The 23,501-nt window shown below is 37.9% G+C and overlaps 1 protein-coding gene across 2 annotated transcripts in view; it reads left to right on the forward strand.

Moving 5' to 3' along the window:
- Positions 1-23,052, forward strand: part of Serpini1 (serpin family I member 1) — an 81,277-nt gene extending 58,225 nt beyond the window's left edge. For both annotated transcript variants that reach the window (XM_028867189.2, XM_028867188.2), the window contains exons 5-9: positions 333-537; positions 5,905-6,002; positions 19,117-19,203; positions 21,089-21,178; positions 21,364-23,052. In XM_028867189.2, the coding sequence (XP_028723022.1) occupies positions 333-537; positions 5,905-6,002; positions 19,117-19,203; positions 21,089-21,178; positions 21,364-21,440 (557 nt within the window). In that variant the 3' untranslated portion in view covers positions 21,441-23,052. The remainder of the gene's footprint in view (positions 1-332; positions 538-5,904; positions 6,003-19,116; positions 19,204-21,088; positions 21,179-21,363) is intronic.
- Positions 23,053-23,501: the final 449 nt, after the last annotated feature.

The following is a 23,501-nucleotide window of genomic DNA, read 5'->3' on the forward strand; positions in this document are numbered from 1 at the left end:
GAATTTCTTATTTTTAAATATTATTTCCTTTTATTTTAAAAATTATTTATTTTTATGTGTATGAGTGTTTTTCTTTCATGTATATATGTATGTGTACCACATATGTGCTGGTCCAGGAGGCCACCAGAACAGGGCATTTGGAACTCCTGGACACAAAGTTACTTATGACTGGGAACCACTGTGTGGGTGATGGGAACTGAACCCATTTCCTCTGTGAGAGTCTTAATTACTGTGCATTTCTCTTGACCCCAACATCTTTTCAAGTGAAGACATAAAAAAGGTCTGAAATAAGTTTTCTGATATGAACTTTAAAGGCTTTGTTTTGTTTTTAGGGGAATTTAGTGATGGATCCAATGAGGCTGGTGGCATCTACCAAGTCCTAGAAATACCCTATGAGGGGGATGAGATCAGCATGATGCTGGTACTATCCAGGCAGGAAGTTCCACTGGCCACACTGGAGCCTCTACTCAAAGCCCAGCTGATTGAAGAGTGGACAAACTCTGTTAAGAAACAAAAGGTGGAAGTATACCTGCCCAGGTGAGAGTTACTGTGTAGCCTTTTGCATAGCACGATGCTGGCATCCAGAAAATCTCTTGCCAATGCCTTTGAGTTTTCAGTGTCCTATTCTTTATCTCCCTCCTCCTCCAATTTCTCCTGCTTCATCATCCTTTCTTCTCTTCTTCATCCTTCTTTTCTCTACCTCTTTTTTCCCCCTTTGTCTCCCTTTCTTCCTCCATCTCCTCTATCTTCTCTTTCTTTCTCCCTTCTTGTTCTCCTCCTTAATAGTCATTAATACAGACATGATCCTACCCAGAGATGTACATCTACTCTCTGATTTGTTAAGCATCTAGCTGGAGAGGAAACCTCTGCCACTATTGGAAGCACTTGCAAACAAGCCACTATAGTAGATACTGACATATGCTCATATATAAACAAGAAACAAATCTACTCGAAATTTTCCCTGTATCCCAAAGCATAAGATGTATGCATGGCTTTATTACTGTGACTACTCTTCTCTTGACTCCACCCCAGGGCTCTCAGCATATCCATATTTAACAGCATGCTGTTTCCACTTCCCGATAGCTATGCCACATTATGATTACTTTTCCATGTCTGAGTCTCCATTTATATTCCTGCGCTGACCTTTAGTGCCCTTTTCTAAGTATTGTTTACTTAGTCTTAAGGGTCATTTGTGACACTAGACCTTCCAGAAAGCCTTCCCTGAACCATGGGCTCACAAGCATAAGGAATAATTTAGGCTAGAGTACAAGATACACTAATTAATAACATATATAATGTGTGTGTACATGGCAGTGAAGTTCTAGGACTCATTTTACATTAAGAAAATTATTCAAGTACTAGTTTCTATAAATACTAAAAGATGATAAATAAATTAATAAAGCTGGAGTATAAAATCTTATTAATTCATATGGATTTCAATTTTGGGAGTTGATGTTTAAAGGTTATATTTTATTTAAGTGCCTACTTTGTCCAAAAACTTAGCTGATGTCTTGCCTTTGTAAATGAAGATCTATTTTCATTGATATTTGTAGCAAGAACATTATAAAGTCTTCATATATACTATACCTTACTTACTCTTCTTATGAAAACCAAAGTAATCATAACCCAAATATTTAAGGTATTTAGTGTGAATCACTTTCCATGATGTAGAAAGATTTTAAAAGTCTATTCTTGAGAAGTAGTCAGTGAATATCTAACAAATGCAAGCAATTTGTTAAAATATAAAAATTGATTTTCTATACTTATTTTATGAACAAGGATGTTTTAAACCATAATATTTTATTTATAAACATTAATGATTTAATGTAAAATATTGTCTAAGTCTCAAATTTGTAAACAATTTAACTCATGTTAAAACTCATTCCATGATTTTTATCATGAATTTAAGTTTTTTTCATAAGAAGTTCCTTTTGATCATACAACAAATTCAATACAGTGTTAATGCATCAGTAATTAAATTCCATAAGCTAAGTGAATGTTTCTAAAAGCTTCTATTCTGTGAAGATATAAAGTTCCTTATGGGTATTTTAATAGATTTCTAAATGAGTGCTTAAATATTATACATTCTAACTCATCCACATTCACTAGAAAATGTGTCCTCCAGGTCATGTCCACTGAGAAATAGAATGGGATAGCAGAAGAAAATTAAATTTTCATTTTCTAAGACTTACTCTTCAAGTATGAAATAGTTTAGCTCACTTGTTCTTTTTAATGCCTGTTACTAAACCAGGATCAGCTAACTACCATGTTTCCATTTCTTTAGGGGTTTTATGAACTCTCTCTCTACATGGATAATGCTCAGATTGGGAGGGTAAATACTCAATGGGATAAATTTGATTTTTTTGTTTGTAACAAAGTGACTGTTTTGAAATGGGTGTTTGTTTGTAGTAGTCAATTGCAAAGCTCCACATCTGTAGAATTTGGAGCTTGTAAGTGCTTGATAAAGGTAGGGGCTTCTGGGCCCCAATTTAAGCAAAGGTAAAAATGCCTCTACTGGCTAGATTCTAGGTTTACTCAAGGATCAGTTTTTAGTGACTCATGTAGCTTTCATGGGGAGGTATTATTCTAAAAATTCAAGCTTGCATTTCCATAACTACATTCCTGTCCTTCAAGACAGGTACTTTTAATTTCAGCCACACCAGCGTTTACCCAGCGGGAATTAAATACCAACCATCCTTCAGGGTTGTAGAGTAGAAGACTGAGGATGTGGCTCAGGTGGTAGGATGCTTGCTTAGCATTCCTGAAGCACTGGGGTCTACTCCTAGCACTGCATGAACTCTGTATGGTGACACACACTTTTAATCCCAGCATTCCAGAGGTGGAGCCGGGGGATCAGAAGTTCAAAGTCATCTTCAGCTACGTTCTAAGTATGAGGCCAGAGATCTGTAGGGAATTTGGAAAATTGTGCCGTCAGAAAGACTCAGTTACTATTCTCATTCTCCCCTTTAGTCTGTTGGACTTGAGCAAGTGGCTTATCTTATTTACACTTCAAATCTTTTTCTCCCTTCTTCTTCTCCTTCTTCTCCTTCTCCTTCTCCTCCTTCTCCTTCTTCTTCTCCTCCTCCTCCTCCTTCCTCTTCTGTATCCTAAAGAAAACAATATTTCCCTCTCGGATTGTCTGACATCATGATAAGAAACAGGATAGGGTATGTGAAATGTGTTTGAGGGGAGATAGTATTAGATAGATATGCTAATAGTCTGTAATAAGAGGTGAAGTGATGATTGAACAGTATTTTTAGTTGTTCACAAGGGACAAAAACAAACAAACAAACAAAAAAAAAAACAAAAACAGGGACAGACAACCAGAGATTATTGACAATTTTTATTAACTTTGAACAAAATCTTAGAAAAAGCTAGATTTCATATACTTGAACTGATTGGGTTTTCCTATTCAAGCTACTATAAACACTTAAATAAATTAGAGACTGAACTGCTATGGGATATCTTTCTGTATGCTGTGAATATGTGTTGCTCTGATTGGTTGATAAATAAAATTCTAATTGGCCAGTAGCCAGGCAGGAAGTATAAGTAGGCAAGCAGACTAGGAGAATGCTGGGAAGAGGAAGGGCAGAGTCAGGACTCACCAGCCAGACACAGAGGAAGCAAGATGACAAGGCATAACTGAGAAAAGGTACCAAGCCACATGGCTAAATGTAGATAAGAATTTTGGGTTAAATTAAGTGTAAGAGCTAGTAAGTAATAAGTCTGAGCTAATGGCCGAGCAGTTATAATTAATATAAGCTTCTGAGTGATTATTTTATAAGCGGGCCACGGGACTGTGAGGGCTTGGTGGGACCCAAGAAACATCTGACTACACTGAACAATTCTATTTCCACAATAAATATTTATATTTTGGCATGAACAATCAATAGAAGTCTAATTTGAAGTAAAAAATATAGTAAATTTCAGTGTTTGGATTAGTATGTTTGATTTACAGAGACTTGTCTCTTGGTCTTTTCTTGGAAACATTAACCTGCCAAATTATTTTTCCCTAGTCATTTGTCTTTACATCTGAGTATTGTTTTAATAGTTATTTCCTTCTAGTTCTTATGATGTCAGAAATTATGCTAATGTAATGTCTAGTGGATGGTTCAGCTTATCTCATTAAAGGCAGAGCCTGTTGTCTAAAAATGTATGTGCAGCATTTATACTCAGCAAAACACAGCAATAGAAAAAGGAAAATATTTCTTTCTGACATATTTTTGTTTTATTTTTAAAGTATTAAACATTTCTCCTTTATTAAATTAAAAAGGTAAAGGCATGTTCATTCAATATCTCTTCCCAGAATGACTAATAGCATGACTCATTGGTTTATGGAGAGATTATATATTAACGAAAAAGCTTTACCATAGAAACCATTTATATAAAGTTAAGATTCCATTTATGGCTATGATAATTAATGTTTTATTCCTTCTTACAAAGTTGATGCACTTTTGTACATAATAATTCAAAATCCTTTACAAAATAGTCATTTTTTGTCTTCAAAAGCTCTACTGTAATTATAAAAGTTTATAGTATTTAAGATATATTTACCTCATTTTCATTGATAAATAATTTCTTGTGATGATATCATGAAAACATGCTTAGTTATATACCTGAGTTTAATATAACCACAGTTATCATTTTTAACATAGCAGTTTCATGGAGTTGAAATGCTTATTTTGTATTAACCATACAGTCAAAATTGCCACTTGTTTAACCTGTCCATCGTGTGTGTCGGGGGGAATGAAGACCATCAATTGATACTTAAAAACAACAACAAAACTAAGAAAAGAAAGAAAGAAAGACCCTGAGTAAATTTGTGGGTAAATCATTATCAGCTTGAAACATCATGGATATTACTTAGTCCACTACAATATTTTGAAAATTACTCATTTATGGATTTAAAAATGCTTTTATATTTGTGTGTGTGTGTGTGTGTGTGTGTGTGTGTGTGTGTGTGTGTGTGTGTATGAATGTGTGAATATCAGAGGACAACTTGCTGGGGTCACTTTTTCCTTCCATCGTTGGTTCTGGGGATCAGGATCAAGGTATCAGGCTTGGTGGAAAGTGCCTTTATCCACTGAGCCATCTCACTGGTCCTCATTTCAAAGTTTGACATAGTATGTGATAATACCTGACCTCCAAGATCCATTGAACTCTCATGCATTATAATTCTGTGTCCATAGCAAATATTTTTTTTTACTCATGAATTTAAATCCTATTGTGATACACCATTTGCTTTGATCCATCCTCTTTTTTATTGAAAATGATCCTTTTCATACAACAGATTCTGATCCTGCTTTCCCCTCTACCAATTCTTCTTAGATCCTTATTCTTCTATCCACACAGATTTTCTAAAAATAAAAAAAAACAAGAATCTCTCTCCTCTTTCTTTCTCACATATTCACACAACCACACTCACACCCCCCATACACACAGAAACCACAGAAAACAACATATGCAAGCCAAAGACCAATAAGACAAAAAAAAAATTCCAAACAAAACAATAAAAGACAAAAAAAATCTACAAAAAATGCCATCAAGTTCAAGTTCCTTTTCGATTGACCATGACCTGCACAGGTCCAAGCCAGATGGGATCCCAGCATTGATAGGGAGAATAGACATGGGTTGCCATACCTAACCGAGAAGCTATCTGTAATTGATACCCACTGGCAAAAGAAAAATTAGTCTTCTTCAATTGTGACTCCCCTATTGTCATAAAAAACAATCATATGCTTCTTTCAGTGAAAAATCAGTTTTTGCATAATTTACCCACTATAAAATACACTTTTTTCTTTTTTTTATTATTAAGAAAATTTTGTCACTAATACCCTGAGCATTATATCCTTGTTCCAGGTACGGAACTGTTAACTGAATACTTTCTTCCCATATGTTCTCCAGGTTCACAGTGGAACAGGAAATTGATTTAAAAGACACCTTTAAAGCCCTTGGAGTCACTGAAATTTTCAACAAAGATGCAAATTTGATTGCCATGTCAGGTAAGAAATAATTATCAATTAAAATATTATTCATAAAAAGCTCTTCAAAATAATAATCCTATGTCCATCACTTCTCAAGGATTTCTTATATATAGTTATTACTTACTAAATAAATGAAACAAAAAATATATTTATTTATACAAACAAAACTATAGATATAGCCATAGAATTTCATATTGCCTGATGTGGGCCTTTTTAGTAGATTCTTTCCAGAACGCTTTTTTTTATACACCTTCAAATTCTCTATCCCACCTGATAGAATACCTTGTGGAATAGACAAACAATGAATATGCTGATTGAATATCTAAATATATCCCACTGGAATTAGTCATATAGGAAAGATGAAGGAATACCTTCTGCTGTAAGGAACAGACCAAATATTATCTTAAACAGAATAAAAACTACCTAGTGAGATATTGTAAAACTTTTCCTAAGTCTTCAGTAAAAACAATGTTTTTTAAAAAGTAATTTTAAAGTAGACAGAAAATTAAAAATAACTAGTTGAATTATTGGAAGAAAAAGCATAAAATGTTAGTAACATTCAGGCACTTATGATCTTTAAATAATTTTGGGTATAGTTTTAAGTGATCAACCACAATGTATTTATAATTTAAGCTTAATCCTAAATAAATTCTGAATTCTGGAAATATATTCCCCACTTCTGAAATTGCTTACATGTGTACATGTGTGTATGTATATTGTTATGTACATTTACTTTGGGGAGGGAGAGGGAGGAGGAAGGGAGTGGGGAGGAGGAGGAGGAGGAGGAGGGGGAGAGGAGGAGGAGGAGGAGGAGGAGGAGGAGGAGGAGGAGGAGGAGGAGGAGGAGGAGAGAATCACAGGGTTCACAAAATCCTAGCACTCAAGCTCTCAGAATTAGGATAATGAGGGCTGTTTTTAAGCATCACTCAGATTCTAGCAATGAGCTGAGAATGATATATTTCTGATCTGCTTGACACCATAGCTTCTACTTCTCATTCAGGGAGCTTGATGCCCTAAGCACCAACAGATATTTTCTGAGAGCCTACTGTATAGATGACCCTGTCTATGCAAGAGAGATGTGTTTTCCTTTAGTAAATGTCTTCAGGGCTCGTGTCCAAATTCTTAGAGCTGTAAGCACCTCATTGGCATAGTCAGGAAGGCCAGATGAGTGGAGACTCGATAAAGATCATCTGGTATCTCTATACCTGAGTCAGAAATATATTCATAGCTGAAGCCTAGCATAACATTCTAATGCTGTCTTCCTTATAAATTTAGAACATTGATCTTACTCTACTGGCTGAGTTCCCACTGGATAATTATAGTCTACTTTCTTTACCGTGATTCTTCACTGTCTCCCAAGCATGCAGGCAGATATTCTACCCAAATATAACACTTGCTGTCACTCAGTCCTGAGGAGTTAGCTCTGCTACAGTGAGTCAATCACTGTGGCCAGTGACTTACAATTTTAGACATAGTTAGGTTCATAAAGTAATGTGTCATTGTTTTTACTACCAGAGACACAGCAAATCATAATGTTTGCTATGAATCAGATGGCTTAGAGATTTGTAATAAGACTAAAATCTTCCAGAGAGTTTTTAGGAGTCTGTATGCAAAGTGTCTAGTCATTTGATCAAACCTATTAGAAAGAGTTGGCACACAGGAAGTGTTTGCTGAAGACTAAAACGGGTTTAGGGATGAAGGGAATGGGGCGGTTTGGGTCCGTTTTACATACTATAGTTCTTGGGAAGTCAGTCACTAAGCCAGCACTCGCCATCTTAAACACCACCCTGCTTAGGAGTTGGATTGCATGAATGAATCTGAAGCAAACAGCTTACGAGTTGCAGTGAGAATTCTTGGATTGTTAAATTAGTAGTTTGGTTAAACACTGGGAGCTCTAGCGTGCCAGCCGCCCCAACCAATCCTCCTTTCTCCCTCCCTTTTTACCTCTCCTCTCCCTCCATTTCTCTTCCCTCTCCCCTTTTCTCTCTCCTTCATTAATGTATGAACCATTCATTTGTTTGCCTCCGCTTCGTCTAACTTCAGTGTGGTTTCTCTGCCTTGTTTATTTGAGCATCATATGCTCTACCTCCCATGGTTCAAATCCTTTCTAGATGAGTAATTTTTCACCTCTCCAAATAACACAAAACCTTGATAAATAGAGATTTTATAGTTATTAGTGGCCTTCACAAGGACTCAATAGAAATATTTGCATGCATTTAGTTAATATTTTCTACTTTCTCAAGGTTTATGGGGGTGTTAATGACATATAAACGTGAATGATATTTCATGCTGTGTCTGTTATTTTCATAAAACAGATGCTAGTGAGGCAAGCGTGTAAGAAAAGTACTATGTTATAAATTTAAGAAAAACTTACCTGACCCAAAGAAAGAAGCATGACGAGTTTTAAAACTTTTGTTTATTTTTATGTGTAAGGGCTGTCAGCATGAACATACATTTGTGTACCACATGTATGCACTGCCCACTAAAGCCAGAAGAAGGTGGCAGATCTTCTGGGACCAGAGTTATAGAAAGTTGTTGGCTGCCATGTGGGTGCTGGGAATCAAATCTGGGTACTTTGGAAGAGCAGTTACTGCTTCTTATCACTGAGCCATGGCTCCAGCCCTAAAGCATGGAGGACTTATGGGGAGAAAGACATAGCTGCCTAATTTAATATATGAAAGACCGAAAGAACCGTTAGCAGCGGTTCTCAGGAAGGTCAAAAGTCCTTTCCACCTCCACCAGGGAAGAGTCAGCGACAGCTCAAGACATGCTTGTGTATCACAATGGGAAACTGTCCTAGTCTCCAGTTAGAGGCTGGTCACGCCTCTGAACATCTGCAATGCATAGCGCAGGCTCCCACAACGGCTAACTACCCGACCTTAAATGTCAGAAGTGGCTAGAGGATGGGAAGCCATGGAGTAGAGAAAACATTAGGGGAACAAGGAAGAAAATGTGCCGAAAGTCAAAGGAGACCCCTGGCCAAGGACAGAAGAGAATAGGTGTAGAAATCTCTGAATGTGTATAGAAAGGAGTATCTGAACGTTGAGAATCATTTCAGCTAGACTCACTGCCCAGCAAGCCACTGGGATCTATCCGTCTCTTCCTCTCAGAGCTGGGGTGATGAGTGTGTTGTGCCACATCTGGCTTTTTCACCTGGGTACTGGGGATCAGAACTCAGGTTCTCATGCTTGTGTACGGCATGCACTTTACCCATAAAGTCATCTAACCAGCCCAGAATTTTCATTTCTTACAGAGCTCAGTACTACTTGGGATGTTACCTTGTCAACAAAAAAATTTTACTTAAAGTTGTTTTTTTTTTTTTTTTTTTTTTTGAGACAGGTTTTCTGTGCAGTTTTGGTGCCTTTCCTGGAATTTGCTCTGTAGACCAGGCTGGCCTGGAACTCAGAGATCCATCTGGCTCTGCCTCCCGAGTGCTAGGATCAAAGGCATGCTTCACCACTGCCAGGCTTAAAGGTTTTTTTTTTTTTTTTTAAAAAAAAAAACTATTTAAGAAACAATAATAGTATGAACCTGTAAATTTGAAAGCATTCAAAGAACTGTTGTAAAAATGGTAGATTCTTAAATCACACATGGAGAGACAAACAAACCACCTGCATCACCTCCTTTTGCTTCAGGGGAAACTGAGTGACTTGAAATCCTTCACTAAGACTTCTTGGAGAGGCTCTTCATTTTTATCCCCTTGAATCCACTCTTGTGGGAATGCTTCTCATGGCTGCCCTAGGCTACTTCAATACTCTGAGAAATGGTTTCCAATCCTCTCTAACCTAATCTGTTGTATCTTCCCCTGCCAAGATTAATCACTTTAATATTCACTCTCAGACACATTACATCACCGGCTCAAAGCTTCCTTTGCTTTGCAGGTCACTGTCCCCTGTTCCACAGGGGACTGAGAGCTCCTCCCTCTAAAGTTTAGTTCTTCTCCTTAGCTTGTGCTCTGGCCACTCTGAACACTTGCTCTGCCTGTCTCCCCAGCTCCTCGCATCTGGGAAATCTCTTCCACCTGAATTGGGCCTTGTAGCAGGAATCTTCAAGAGTTTTATTAATAAAATCAAACCTGAGGTCAGTTATTGGGGTGAATGCTGGTAGATCAGATGCAGAACAAGCCACAGCTAACTTCACCTGGCCAACTTCTCAGCTGGTCTTGTTTCCTCAGACTGGAAGCTTCTGTGTCCTCATCCCAATGGCTCTCAGCTGAACTGCTGCTCGAAAGCCTGAAGCTTAACCAGCTAAAAGCTTCTAGTTTCTGGTCTTCATGCCTTATATATCTTTCTGTTTTTGCCATTACTCCCTGGGATTAAAAGCTCGCTTTCTGGGATTAAAGGCGTGTGTCACCATGCTTGGCTGTATCCTTGAACAGATGGATTTCTGCTCCTGGAATGCTAGGATTAAAGGTGATGTGCTACCACTGCCTGTCCTCTATGTTTAATATTGTGGCTGTTCTGTCTCTGACCCCAGGTAAGTTTATTAGGGTGTACAATATTTTGGGGAACACAATACCACCACAGGGCCTCACCTCCAGACAGCCCAAATTTCATCCAGCCACCATGATTGCATCACTAGAAGCAACTACTCACTAAGTCCCTAGTATGTTTTGTTCCTCTTTGTTGTATATCACACATCTTATTTCATATTTATGTTACTTATTCATCTAATATCCCAGGTAGAATATAAATGTCCAAAGATGGATTCTGATGCATGTTTCCTCAGTGCCCACCACTCTTACTTGCTTAGTACTCACTGGAAGCAGATGTGAATGAGGTAGGGTGTTCCATATTTATTATGTTGACTTCTCCATCTCAATTTGATATCAATTGCTTCTGATGCTAAATCCTATTAACATAAAACACAGTAAAGACTCATAGAATAAATATGGAATGCACAATGCTGAGAATCATTTTCTTCTCAGGCTCCATTTAAAATGCTCAGGTAGTTGCAGCCAGGATTCTCTTACAGAGGAAGGCTATTTTTATAATGGAAATGAATGGCATTTGGATTAATAGGAAATCTTCTTGGAGGGTGTAAGGGACGAGAAAAAGAGACTACTAAATCCTTCAGCATGAAGTACCAGCTTTAATAAAGAAGCCAATAAAATAAAGGACTCAAAAAGACACAGGGAAAGGCATAGTTAGGTCAGAGGCAAGTGCTGTGGAGGATGCTGGCCAGGCTCCCAGGTGGCCCCTTGCTGCTCTTTCTCCTTGCACTGTAAGCCAGAGGGCTTGTTCCTTCTTCCCTGCCACAATCCTGCTTTCTTGTTTGCTTGTTCCTACTTCCTTGTCTGACTATTGCAAAAGTGAGCTTGTTCTGCCTGTTTCTAGGTATTTACTTATCCAATTGTCTCCTCACGGGTATCATTTCAAATCAAAGTAACAAGGGCTTTTTGTGTCCAGCCCCGCCATAGCCACAGGGTCTGTGGAAGAATCTACAACCAGCTGATTATCTGATCTTAGATAATAAGTACATGGTACTCTTTAGTCCATTCACTTTATTCTTCTGAGTCAGTTCTCTCTCTACATAGCTTCTATTCTGCTCTCTTATTTAGCTCCTTTCTTGCCTGATTTCTCTCTACATCTTTCTGCTGTTCCCTCTAAGTGCCATCTTAATTCTTTCATCTAGTTCTGCCCCATCTAGGTTCTCATCCATCTAGTTCTTTCCCATCTTAGCTCCTCTCCCATCTCCTTCTTTCTCATCTCATTCTTACCCGTCTAGTTCTTCCCCACCTGGCTCTTCCTCATTTTCCATTTCATCCTTCTAGTTCTCTCTTCTAGTCCTCCAATCTTGTTCTCCTCAAGTCTCTGAGGTTTACAGTTATATACCCATGCAATAGCAATGCTCTGGCTGAGGCAAGGTCACCATGCTTGAATTCCCTCAGGGTCAAAAGGAGGGGCAATAAGATCCACACAAAAGAGCAGTAATTGTCAGTTATCAATCACAACCCAAAAGGGAAGTGACTAATAGGGAAATGAATCAACTAAGGGTCAAATTTGGTTAATATCTAAGCAAGGGGATTTATGTTCTTATTCTATATTCTTAGAAGTGGTTAGTTGAAATGTTAAGAACCTATAGAACCTTTAAGTCTTAACCTAGGTCATGGATGGAAATAAAACTGCCTTTTCTTTTCCTTTGGTCCCCTTATCTGTCCAAGCTATCTCAGCTCCTGCCATTTCCTGGCAGAGTGGCAGGGGGAGTAACTTGGTGGCTGGGCACCTTGAATCATAGCCTGATGTACCCCTAAGTAGAAACCCTTTAGTTCTGAGTTAATTGTTAAAGGTAGATCTAAGACTAGAGATAAGACTTTGGAAAGGGGAAGGTTAAGCTTAACTAGCACATCCAAGAGGCCTTCTCAAACAGATAGTCTAGATGCTTATGGCTGTTCTTAGAGAGTCTGGGAGTTATCTCAGATAAGATTCTTTTATCTGTCTGGGGATGGTCCTGGCTGGATGCTGTTAATGAAGATAATTACAGAAAGGTCTGAAATTAGGGATTTTGACTGTGTCCGCTGTAGCACAGTTGGAGAAAGTTATACAAATACTTTAATTGTATAGGGGAAATTGTGCCCAATGAATGATGGAATAGCTACAATAGCACATGAGAAATTCATAGCAGGAAATGGCTAATATTGAAAAGCTAATATCACCAAGACTCCTTGAGCCTTGGCTTTACCTCTGGAAGACCCCTGGCTTCTTCCAGGTATTAGCTTGTCATAATCAGCTGAATTCCTACTTCATATTCTTCTTGCGGACTGCAGCATCAGAGCAAGCATATGCCATTGTTTATAGACAAAGCCCAGGCTCTCTAGCCTCATGGTCAAAACTCTTAACACAAGACACTCTGTCTCCTGCTCCCCAGCCTCCTCATAATCTACACTCCACTGAGCCATCTAGGTCATTCCTTTTGTTTCTCTCACGTTGTAATTGCATTCCTGTGTCAAATGACCTTGCCTCCTTCTTTCTCTCCTCTATTTATTCTTCCAGAACCAGCCCAGCTGTCACTTCTGCCTGACATGCTGCTCTCCTTCTAGGCAGTTCCCTTTCCTTCAACTGGAACATGGCTTTGTTTCACACCTCTCTCTGTTACCATGTTTCACCTTTCACTTGGACTGTCTGTTCATGCACTTGTGCCTGAGCCACAAACTGTTTCAAAGCAGTTACGGTGTGAGAGAGGCCATTCTGTCCTCGGAGATCAGCCTGGTGCTGGTGTGGGGTGGAAGATGAGTGAGAAGCGCAGGGAGCATGGCAAGGGTTGCTGCCTGGGTTTATATGAGGCTGCTTCTCCCTGATCCCCACCCTTTCTATTTCCCATGCTCCAGCCACTGGGATTTCTTTGGGTCCCTCCCTAAATGTGCTCAGTTTGAATCTGTCTCTGCACTTGTTTTCACTTGCACCCTTAGCTCTTCCATGGTTGGTTCCTTCATATTCACTGAGTCTCAGCTCCCATGTACCCTCCCATCTTCCCTTACTGAACATTCTTCCAAGCAGAAGTTCCCTACTGCCCCTGTCACCAGACAGTCTTACGTTGTTTTCCTGGGTATAGGAATCACATCTGGAAATCATGACCGTTTATGGATTTGCTTTATTATTGCTCCGTTGTTTATGCCCATGTGCCTTTATATGGAAGAGGTTGTTAGGTGTTCATAGTATGCCTAGTGTGTACAGTAGATACTCATGATAACACAAGTGAATAATTTCTGCTTCGGGAACAAAATCCATATGAAAACAAATACTGTTCTAAACAGAAAGAAGTCAGGTTCTGGGAAATTCTTCAGAAGTTATATGGGTGGGGCTGAAGCTAAAAATAGAACCACATAGAGTCCCTTTTTGTACGTAGGGCTTGGCTATGATACTCTCTTCATTTTGTTATTTTAAGCCTGCCCTTGGTGATGCAGAGGTCTGTTTAAATTGGCTGCATTCAGAAACAGTGCCACAAAGGAAACAGAGGCCGACACTTGCCTGCTGACCACCATGCCAGCTCGATGTGTTTCTCATGCTCAGAGCCTTTGTGCCCCACACAATAAGTCAAGTGGAACACTTGCTCAATAAATGTTTGCTCAACCACTGAATGAATGCTTTAGTACTTTGCCCTGCTTTTTTCCCCAAGAGTCTGGTTTTCTGCCCAGCTCCTCTCTGGGTACTCTAGGGTTTGCTGGCTGGTTCTCATCTTATCCACTGTAAAAAGTCTGGGTTCCGGCTGCCTGGAGGAACATAGAACCAACCATTGAACAGCAGTGCCTGCAGTGGCCAGAAGAGAAGGTTGCTTCGGGCCCACGTGCAGACAAAATAAAACAAAACACAAAAACAAGCAAAGAAAGAAAGAATGCCTTTCGAAAGCAAGCAAGCAAGCAAGGAAGGAAGGAAGAAAAGAAGAAAAGAAAGAAAAAGAAAAGAAAGCAACATTTGTAGACTAAGGAATACAGTACTTGACACCCAAGCACCAAGTTCAATTCCTAGAAGGTACATTAAAAAGTCAGACTGGCAGTGCTGAGGCGTTGGGGTTCACTTTTTTGTCCCAGCTGTTTGCCAGAAGGTAGGAGTGCTCAGATGAATGAATGGCACAGCCATTGCCTTAAGGAAGGTGGCGGTCCAGGAGGACAGACATTAATGCAGGTGTAATAAATGAGAAAGACTTCAAAGAATCAGGTTTGGGGTCCATGGGAAAAGAATGGTCAGATCTAATTTAAAGGCGCAGGATCAGAAAAGCAAGAGAAGTCTCCTGGGGTAGAAGCTGAGCCTTAGGAGTAAGGAGGCTGAGGGAGGATCTGGCGAGGCAAAACAGGAGTGAAGCTGGAGCATTTTTTAACTCAGATGACAAGAAGCATGGAGTGCAGGATGGAGATTGTGGAGGGAATGAGGGAGAGGCTTCCTGTGGAGGGGCTAGGACTTACACAAGTATCAATACCCTGGAGGTGGGGCGGCAGGCTGAGTGACAGAGGGGAGGTGGAGTGCTCAGCAGAGTCCTGGGATAAATCACCCTGTGGATGGTGTAGGCAGTACAACATTTCCATCACCTAGTGCTGACAGTCACTGCAACTGTATAAACATTCATTTATATAGGTCAATGGGTTTTAATTTACAATTTTATTTTCAGCTGATATAAATAATAGAAAAACTGCATTTTAATGGTGTACCATGTAACATTTCAAGTACGCATACGCACTGTATAAAATTTTAAAAATCTAAATTACAATCATTTATTTATTTGCAGGGAGGGGCATGCACACGTCACGGTACATATGAGAAAGTCAGAGAACAACCTATGAGTCAATTTTCTCCTTCCACTATGTGTGTCCTGGGGATTGAACTTAGGTCATCAGGCTTGGGAGGCAAGCACCTTTATCCACTGAGCCATTCTGCCAACCCTAAAATATTTTAAAATGAATCTGTATTTATTATTTCTGTGCATCTGTATGTGGTTGCACGTGCCATGACGGAACAACTAGGTGAAGCCACTTGTCTTCTTCCACCTTTATGAGTTCCAGAGAGTAAACTCAAGTCATCAGGCTTACACTGCAAATCACTTCACCATTTGGGTCATCTGGGTGACCCTTGACTAATATTTAAATCAGGCTAAACACATCTATCTCCTTTAACATTTATTCACTTATGGTAAAAAGCAATTCAGAAATGCTTTAGTGTAATCTTTTGAAATGCATGTCACATTATCATCTGCAGTTAATAATCATAACTTCTTACTCCTACTTAACTGTAAGGTACTGTCCATTGATCAACTTTTCCCTATTACTCCAACACTTGGACAGAGGCCACATGTAAAGGGGTCATGTTTTACCTATTTCCAGGTGTCTAATTCATAAGTTAGGACAGGAGCTAACTAAGAGCTATTGCAGGCAGTTTCATCTCTGCCAACTGACATGGCTGGATGATCATTCCATGTCTTTGTAAACTCCCTTTTAGATTATTTAAGTGGGACTTAGATGGCAAGCTGGGCATCCATTGTCCTGAGGAACCAAGTTCTACTGCTTTTGCATTCAGGGCCATAATTATGTCTTGATTCATGACCTTCTATTAACCGACAGAGTGAAGATAAGAAGCATCAGGGTTTGAAAATAGTTCTCAGTTGACTGCTAACTTCTTCCTTTATTTCACTGCTTTTGGAATCAAGTGTTTGTTTCACCAACTAAAGATACCTGATTAATCAAATGGTTTATATTTTTCTCCTTGTTAAATAAAAATAAAAGAATTCTTGGGATTTGAGAGAGCTAATTATACTTGATGTTCACCTATAAATTTTGGTTGCATTTTATTTTTCTTTTAATCATCAAATATATTTTGTAAGAAACAGAAGAGATGAGCTATTTAATAATGTGATAATTATTACTGATACCAAATATAATCTAAGGAAATGTAGCCCTATTAGAAGTATATTCACAGATGCCATTGTTGGTTACCATGGTGATTTTTCAAAATAATCAGGTGCTGTTTACCAGATGTACCAAAATGTTGGTGAATATTGTTCTTCATGTATAGAAGATAATTGTGTGTTTTTGAAAACTTCAAGGAAAATGTATGTTGTTTTAGGTCAAAGTTAATTATAAATTATTCAACAGTCTAATGGTAAATCAACTGTGATTTTTTTCTGTATGCATGCATTTGTGTGTGTGTGTGTGTGTGTGTGTGTGTGTGTGTGTGTGTAGCAGGTGTATATGTGTGTTTGGGTACACATGTATACCAGTGCATGTAGAGGTCAGAGGTCAACATCAGGTATCTCCCTCAAATCTTCTCTGCCTTATTTGTTTGAGACAGGGTCTCTCACTAACTGGGCTAGATAGACTAGCTGGTCACGAAGGCCCAATGATCTTCCTGTCTCTGTCCTCCCACCATGCCTGCGTTTTCAAGTGGGTAGTTGGGATCTGAATACAGGTCCTCAAGCTTTTGTGGCAGACAACTTACCAATGTAGCCTTCTACCCAGCCATTGGATTGTGGCTTCTACAAATGGCGCTGGACATCAACAATGCAGTTATTGATCTGAAATTTAGAATAGACTTCCTAGAATTGAAGAAAAGGCAAGAACTTTGTGGAGTAGAACACACTTGAGAACCTTTTATTCTGCTGCCTGTGTTCCTCCTCTTTCAAAAGTACTCGGGATGCATTTTATGGTTCTTTTGTTTTCATCTTTGGGAGCAGTAGCACTCAAGACTGGAAGACATTTATAGTTTGCTAGGTCCTCCACAGCAAAGACTGTGAGACTTAGTCTTCCCCAGGGAAGAACTCCCAAGTTGGTTTTCAAACACCCAGTGGTAAGCCTTGAACTCACATTTATACAAGTAACATTATACAGACTGAGCAGGTTGTATTCATGTATTTTATGTATTTCAGAATATATATATATATATATATATATATATATATATATATATGTGTGTGTGTGTGTGTGTGTGTGTGTGTGTGTTATATTGTATGTGTAACAATTTTTAAAAGTCATGAATTTGAGAGAGAGCAAGGGGAGTATATGGGAGGCTTGGAGGAAGGAAAGGACAAGAAAAATGATATATTTTAATTTTAATAAAAAGATTTATTGAAACTCATGTTCCCACTAGCTCTACAGCTGTGTTGATAGAATTGGCATTTTCTGAGGTCTAGTTCCTTGGCTTGCAGATGACAGTTTCTTTATTCATGTTCACATATTCATTAGTTAAGTCTCTCAAGAGACATACGGCATGTGTGTGCACATATGTGTATGTATATGTCCAAATAATACATATTTTATGTGTTTATAGATAGATATTTTTACATGTGTATAGTATATGGTAGTGAGATGGCTAGATAGATACAGATTTTAGATAGATGGATAGATAGATAGAAGATAAATAGATGGAAAGATAGACAGACAGACAGACAGACAGACAGATAGATAGATAGAAGATAAATAGATGGAAAGATAGATAGATAGATAGATAGATAGATAGATAGATAGATAGATTTTAAGGAATTGGCTTACATATTGCCAAGGCTTTGGAAATAAAAATTCTACAGAGCAGACATCCAAGGAAGTCATAGCTGAGTCCAATGCGATCTGCTGACTGAATTCTTCCTTGCTTAGAAGAGATGTCTTTGTTGTAATACAGCTTCTTCAACTGATTGGATGAGGTCCACCCACCCTGGGAAAGCAATCTGCTTTACTCAAAATCCACTAATTTAAATGTTAATCTCATCCAAAAACATGCTCAAAGAAACATCCAGAATGTGTGTTCAAGTGTCTAAGTACTAAAGCTTGAACAAATTGCCACATGAAACTAAACACTTCATCTCTGCTTTTCTCTGTAGCTATCTCAGTTCAAATTCCACTTGAGTGGAGACCAGTCATATTTTATGAGAATCCTCCACAGCGACTTCATTTTAAAACCCCATTTTTTCAATATAATCATGTACTGAAGTCCTGGGGGTTAGGACCTGAGCAAATGAATGTTTAGGGATCATAAATCTGCCCCAAATAGCATTAATTTCAAAGTAAGCTGAAAGGCAACTCAATGCAGAAAACGTTCTTCCTTTTACTATAAATGTATTTTTAATATAATATTGGAGTGATGTATTTGCAAGCACTCAGATAAGCCAGTAAACAGGCTAGAATGCCATTATATAGATATATATATTTTTCTTTTTTTACATTTCTAAAGGCAAGAAGTCAATTTTATTTTACCATGTTAATGTTATCTATATTATTGATTAGGTTTAAGAAAAGAATATTTTTTATTTCTGGATCTTCACTGTTTTTCATTGTGAACTTTTCATTTCAAAATAGAGGGAAATGGGAAACATATTTTTATCTTAAATTATGAAATCACTTGAAGTCACTATTAAAAGCAGAGTTTCTGTTCTACTGCTGAGCAATATAAGAAATAAGTAATGGAAAAAAAGAGAAATATACACTGTAAAATTACTGAAGAAAAGATAGAGGTAAATTAACAAGTGGTTATAAAATGAGGCCAAATTTGAAATGATACCATCACTAGGTCCCCCATGCCTTAAGTAAAATCCAGCATTATATTGCCTTTTTTTAAAAAATCAGTATCTTGGTTTCTCAGAGCTTTCAAACTCACTTGCCCAAGGGGTCAAATGTGTCTCTCTGTCTGGTGCTAATGATCTCATTTCTTCTTTTCAGATAAGAAAGAGCTGTTTCTCTCCAAAATTGTTCACAAGTCCTTCATTGAGGTTAACGAAGAAGGGTCAGAAGCAGCTGCAGCCTCCGGTACATACCAAGTCATTTTCTGAACTCTTCTTACTTCTTCCAAATTTCTGTTTTTAAACAGTCTTGGGTGGAAACGGAGATACTTTTCTGAAACCACACCAAGGACACCAGTCTATTCCAAGTCAGAAGTCAAGCAAAAACTAAAGCAGTCAGAACATTTTAATAGAATGTGAGGTGTGTCGTAGGTCCATGTCTAGCGTCCTAGTGAGGCATCACATGGTGACAGCTCTAAGAGATGACCCCCCGCCACACTGTTTAGTATTTAAAAATTATTATTTTTTTGTATTTATTTTACAATACTATTCAGTTCTATATAATAGCCACAGATTCCCTTGTTCTCTCCCTTCCTGCCCCCTCCCCTTCCCCCCAGCCAACCCCCCATTCTGACCTCCTCCAGATCAAGGTCTCCCCCGAGGACTGGGATCAACCTGATAGACTCAGTCCAGGCAGGTCCAGTCCCCTCCTCCAAGATTGAGCCAAGCGTTAGTATTAAAAAATTATTAATATTTGCCTACTGTGTATTCAAACATCTTTCCTTCCTAATTACTGTTGGAAGTTAGTTCTTAATTTTTGTCTGTGGAAAGTTGGTTTTGAAAAATTACATGCACAAACAAGAATTGATAGACAAAAAAATGCTTTTAAGTACTTTTAAGTAATAATGGCCATAAGATAATAATTTTAAATTAGCAAAATTTTAAATGGATATATATTCCATTTCCAGATTACAATAGTTAATTGGCCTTCATTATTTTTTGTGTGTGATGAATATAGGTTCCTATGGATACCTGTATATGCATGTATGTTTGTGGGGGGGGCAGGGGTTTGTAAATCAGAAGTAGGTATCTGGTGTCTTTCTAAATAATTCTCCATCTCATTTTCTTGAGATAATTTTTGTCACTGAATCTCAAGCTTATCAATTCAGTTAGACTAGCAGGTCAGTAAGCCTCAGAGAACCAGTCTCCTTCCCCAGCACTGTAAGTAAAGTGCAGCCCAACCCACCATGCCTAGGTTTTTATATGGATGCAGAAAATCTGAACTCGGGTCTTCATGGTTGTAGGGTAGGAACTTGGCTGACTGAGCTTTCTCCCCAGCCCCACCCTTGATCATTTTGATGGTTGTGATTTCCCTAGATAACCAAGAATGACTTTACCATTTGCATTTCCTGTGTCCTCTTGCTGGCTTAAGATTGCTTCCATTGCATACTGAACAGATAAGACCAAATTTAAGAAACTTTCTGTTATCTGGTCATATATTAGCTTACTGAAATATATTATTTCTGACCTCTTCAGTGATAACAATACTTTCAAGAGGAAAGGGAAACAGTTTTAGGTTATCAAAACAGATTAAAATCTCCAGATAACTAAGCAGACTATAGCAAATAAGAACTTGGGGAACTGAATACCCGGCTTCCTGCTGAGTTTTCATTTATCGTTTCATCCTGGTCATTATTGGAACCTACTAGAACTGCAGGGCACAACACTTACTACAGGCAACAGAAATAACCTGAAAATATGAAAGACTGCCTTCACTTGGACAATTTTTTCTTTCTTTTTCCCCTTCTCTTAATTGAAAAGGCAGTTTGACTAAAACACAAATATTTGTCTTAGATAAGGATGACATTTTGACAGCAGGCAGAGTAAACCACTCTACTATTTTTGATGGTTTAGAGGGAAGAAATGACTTGTATATGTGTTGTGGTTGTTTTCTTTAAAATATCAAGTATAAATATGAACACCTTTAAAATATTTCTGTCTTAAAACCCCTGTTTTCTATAGATTATTGCTTTTTTATTAAGTGAATAGACATAATTGTTTTGAATAATTCTCATGAGTCTTGAGTCTTTGCACATTCACAGACATGTCATTACTTTCTCTCTGAACCATAGGAATGATCGCAATTAGCAGGATGGCTGTGCTGTACCCCCAGGTGATTGTTGATCATCCATTTTTATTTCTTATCAAGATCAGGAAAACTGGTGAGTGTATCATGTGAACATGTTATTGCATAAGCCACAAAGAAGCTTTCTGTTTTAAAATGATATATATTTTTCAGGTTGTTTTCAATGTTCTTATGTTTTTAAAAATCAAAATAATATATATTTTTAAAGTATCTGATTGTTTTGTTCTCTCTCCTCTTTCATTCACTTCCAACCCAATGCAGGTAGAATCTTATTCATGGGACGAGTCATGCACCCGGAAACAATGAACACAAGTGGACATGATTTTGAGGAACTTTAAGTGATGATGTTTGAGTAAAAAAGGAAGCAGGAATAAAGCACATTATGTTTGCAATTGGAATATATTTAGGATTTTTGTTTTACAGGATTACTTAAGGTGATATTTAGAATAGTTCTGGATAGAAGTAATACATGTGACCTATCAGTCAGCCTGTCAAGAAATGTTATCAATATTAAGATTATGGTCCTGTTGTGTCATTGTGTCTGTTGTGCTGTTGTTTAAAATAAAAGTATATATTGAACTCGTGAAAAACTTTTTCTTTTAGAGGTAGGTGTAGTCTGAACACCACTTTAGCTGAGATTTGGAAACTATGTTGTTTCTTTAGGAATTGTAGTAAAATGATCCTACAACACAAAATGTAGAAGCTGCTGTTTCTGAGTTTCTTCATAATCATGCAGAATCAACACCAAAGTGAGCAGCATACATGTACATAATAAGCAATAATGTGGAGACAAGCTCTATGGAATCGTCATATACCATAGAGCTTCATAATAAAGCTGTTAGGAAAAAAAATTGGGATATGTAAAGCCTATAGATGTTACTGATTTGTGCGTATACTGTAATTTGTACTTTAAATTTATTAGAGTATACCTGTTATATTTACTTTTAAGAGTTTGATATGAATCTGTATGCCACATGACTCTAGAAACAAGCTCAAGTATCTTATTATCCACTTTTGATGGCATCAAGAGGCCCCATGAAGGGATTGTCTTCTACCATTTAAGTTTAAGTGCTGTTTTTGATGTTCACACAAAGATGAAATCACCCAGTGGCACATTTCCTAGAATATATCCAAGACATCAAGTGGTGGGTATGATGATGTACCAGTACCTAGATGTTTTGACTTTGTAGAAAAATCGCTGGTCAGTGCAACATATGGAACACAAACCTCATGTGTGATGCTGTCCCCTGTTCACTTATTACAAAGACAGATTCTTATCCAGGTTGTCTAAGGTAGAGTGGGGACCATACCTTTCTAACAAGCTTCCAAATTGTGCCCTAGTTGTTTGACCATGGGCTTTGCTGTTTGTCACTTGGGTAGCAAAATGCTACTTAATGTAAGCATTACATTTTGATATTCATAATAAGTAAATGGAAAAACTGTCATTTTCACTGACTGCAGTTAGAGGGAATCAGGGTGGGGGCAGGATGTAATCTGCATTAATAACACAATGCCCTTGTCAAGAACTGGTATGATTCTAAAATTGTTTTCTAGTACATACTACAGATAAATGAGATTCTTCTGTATGCTACAACACTTGAAATACAGTCTTTAAAAATATGGAGACATTTATAGGCAATACCCATGAAGGAATTTATGAATATCCAAGGACAGAGTACTTAACACTGAATCTTTTGCAGCTTATATTTTTAGGAGACTTGCAGTTTATTCATAAATCTTCATGTTGTTGTAGATTAGTGCTCTTGTTTTCATTTATAATTTATTTAGCTGGGATGGATGATGTTGATCCAGTGTTCACATTCTGAGCTAAGACAGTATTTATCACTGTATCCTTCTTGTGAATATTACACACATGACTATACCTGTATGTTCACCAGTTAACTAAATGTATTGCCTGTAAGGAGGAATAAACATCATTATTCAATCATATGATTCTACAAAGTCTCAGATGCTGTTTTTATTATCAAATGTATGACTAAGTTGTACTACTTGGAATATTTATTTTAAAATATTTCAGTATAAGGTATTAATTAATTGAAAGTAGATATTCCCATGCTGATGGAAAGCTTAGAAATAATACTTTACACTACCAAGCTTTTATTTTTATTAATTTAGTATCTCTCTCTCTCTCTCTCTCTCTCTCTCTCTCTCTCTCTCTCTCTCTCTCTCTCTCTGTGTGTGTGTGTGTGTGTGTGTTTGACAGAGAACAGGCATTCATATGCCACAATTTGTATGTTGAGGTCAGAGGACAAATTCGGCGAGTTGGTTGCCTCTTTGCACCTTGGGATACCAGACTCACACTCGAGTTGTCGGGATTGTATAAGAAGGACTTGTATTCACTGGGCCATTTCACTGGCCCTCAAGGTTTTTTATTGTTC

Source organism: Peromyscus leucopus, chromosome 6, assembly GCF_004664715.2.
Source record: "Peromyscus leucopus breed LL Stock chromosome 6, UCI_PerLeu_2.1, whole genome shotgun sequence".
Taxonomy (NCBI): domain Eukaryota; kingdom Metazoa; phylum Chordata; class Mammalia; order Rodentia; family Cricetidae; genus Peromyscus; species Peromyscus leucopus.